The 2,282-nt window shown below is 39.5% G+C and overlaps 1 protein-coding gene across 1 annotated transcript; it reads right to left on the reverse strand.

Annotated features, from left to right (window-relative positions):
• Positions 1-309: 309 nt before the first annotated feature.
• On the reverse strand, positions 310-1,590 carry LOC107849773 (3-oxoacyl-[acyl-carrier-protein] reductase FabG-like). The gene is made up of 3 exons (XM_016694334.2): positions 1,281-1,590; positions 916-1,148; positions 310-832 (listed from the first exon to the last, which is right to left on the reverse strand). The coding sequence occupies exons 1-3, from the start codon at positions 1,582-1,584 to the stop codon at positions 554-556; spliced, it is 816 nt and encodes a 271-aa protein (XP_016549820.1). The 5' UTR covers positions 1,585-1,590; the 3' UTR covers positions 310-553.
• Between the last annotated feature and the right edge of the window lie 692 nt (positions 1,591-2,282).

Here is a 2,282-nt window from a genome sequence, read left to right on the forward strand (position 1 = left end):
GATGTGGGTGAATTCTTCTTAATGGATCAAAACTTAAAAAAAAAAAAAATTTAAGAAAAATGACGTGGACCTCTAATAAGAGACCACGTGGCAAAACAGTTTTTTAGAAAACCACCTTTAAAAAGTAATGACATGGATGTTTTATAACGGCAATGACATGAATGAGCCCAACTCTTAACGGATAACATAAATGAATCATTTCTGATAGTTCAATGACATATTTAAGCCTTTTCCCTATAAAAAAAACTTATAACTTCTTTTTTTGTCTTTTTTTTTTTTTTAATGACGTGGTGTTCGAGCTAGCGTACTTGGACCTCAACTAATTTCATTCTGTACTCGCTACCTCCCACCGGCATAGGTATCACGTAACTCGGCCACTATGGATTTGTTCAAACTCCATTAGTTATGATACATTTTGCTCCAATAATATGGCTAATAATGAGACAAAACCAAAACGTTTTTATTTTCTTCAACTCACAAATCCATTTCTTGATCACATTGTATATATCTCCATAAACAAATCGATCAGATTCAATGTCTTCATGAGCTAATTTTAGAGCGATGAGAAAATTGGAACACTTGCTAAGGTTGTTCCAGCATCGACAATGAAAACATTGCCAGATACATATTCCGTGGAATCATGGATTAAGTATCTGACGAGTGATGTTAAAGCCGGATCTGTCGTTCCAAGATTTCTCAGAGGAACGATTCTCAAAACAACGTTATGGAACCATTTCTGTTGAACAAGGCTCTCTGTTATCTCGGATTTGAAAATTCCCGGTGATATTGAGTTCACTCTGATATTGTGTGCTCCCAATTCAAGCGCCATAATCTGCGAATCAATTATTAGGATTTTCAACTAATCGTAACATAGAAGGCAAAAACGGAAAACGAAGAGCCTGCTCAGCTAGCTACCTTAGTGACCATGTCAAGAGCCATCTTTGAAGAAGAGTAAGCAACACTCCCCGGTAATAGTCCTCGATTAAGACCAAGAATCGAAGAGATATTAATAATAGAGCCTCCGCCTTGTTTAGCATCGCGCATACGTCTACATACATATTTCGACACCAACCACCCCCCTCTGAGATTCGTCTTAAAGGTATGTTCCCATTCCTCCTCTGTCAATTTTAGTGAAGAGTTCACACTACCTAGACAAAGTAGTCACATTAATAAACTACATACTCAATAAAATTTCCTACACCAGAACTAGTGGCGTAACCAGGATTTCATATAAGGGGATTCAAAAACAAAAAAAAAAAGCATGATAGTCAAATATTTACCTCTAAGCCCAGCATTGTTAACCAAGGCATCGATACGTCCGAAGGCGTCCCAAGCTACTTGCACAGCAGCCTCAATAGTTGCACCATCAGCAGTGATGTCAAGCTGGACGGCAACTGCACGCCAGGCTGGCCCCTCCGAATTATTAATCTGGCTGCATAAAGTTTTCAGCCTATTGATACGACGGGCTGCAGCAATGATCCTGCAACCGGCTTTCGCTAAGTCGAGACAGAACTCTAACCCGATTCCCGAGGATGCCCCTGTCACCATCACTACCTTCCCGGTCAGGTCTTTCCACGGCTCCATCTTACTAATTTGGTATGTATGGAGCTAGTGTAATGTGATAATGCAGAGATTTATAAAATTTTAGCAGACAAATCTATATGGACATGATATAAGAAAAGGATTTAACTATTTATGATCTGTTTGATTTTTATTTTTTTTCAATAAAAGGAATTATTGAGTATGGGGCTGAGGATAAGATAGCTAGATAAAGTTTTAATAATGAAAGTAAATGGAATTTACAGCAAGACATGGGCAAAACTGCCTATTCAGAGGTCTGTTCATACAATTTTGAATGATCAATTGTAAGACACCGCCGCAGCCAATGGAATCAACTGTGAAAATCTGTTCTGAAGATGGAAAAAATTTGCTGGAAGCAACTATGTATCGGCAGCTGGTCGGTGAACTAAAGATCCAGCTATGTGCAGGGTCCGGAAAAGGGCACCACCAAAAGGGTGTATTGTACGCAGCCTTACCTTGCATTTCTGCCAGAGGCTGTTTTCAAGGCTTGAACTCATGACCTCCTGGTCAGGTGACAACAACATTACCAGTTACCCCAAGGCTCCCCTTAAAAAATGTGACAAATAATTTCGGTTTCTAGGCCTGACATATCATTTGCAGTTGGCGTGTTGAGCCGACATGCAAGAGCCAAAGAAGCATCATTTAGAAGCGGCTCAGTGACTTCTGAGGTACGTGTAAAGGACTCTTGGATATGATATTCA

This window comes from Capsicum annuum, chromosome 12, assembly GCF_002878395.1.
Source record: "Capsicum annuum cultivar UCD-10X-F1 chromosome 12, UCD10Xv1.1, whole genome shotgun sequence".
Lineage (NCBI taxonomy): Eukaryota > Viridiplantae > Streptophyta > Magnoliopsida > Solanales > Solanaceae > Capsicum > Capsicum annuum.

What these genes read in the sequence shown, in the direction of transcription:
- LOC107849773 (XM_016694334.2), bottom strand. Translation starts at nt 1,584, where the DNA reads ATGGAGCCGTGGAAAGACCTGACCGGGAAGGTAGTGATGGTGACAGGG. An exon ending in TAACAATGCTGGGCTTAGAG is followed by an intron (nt 1,149 to 1,280) that starts GTAAATATTTGA and finishes TACTTTGTCTAG; the next exon opens with GTAGTGTGAACTCTTCACTA. An exon ending in CTCTTGACATGGTCACTAAG is followed by an intron (nt 833 to 915) that starts GTAGCTAGCTGA and finishes ATTGATTCGCAG; the next exon opens with ATTATGGCGCTTGAATTGGG.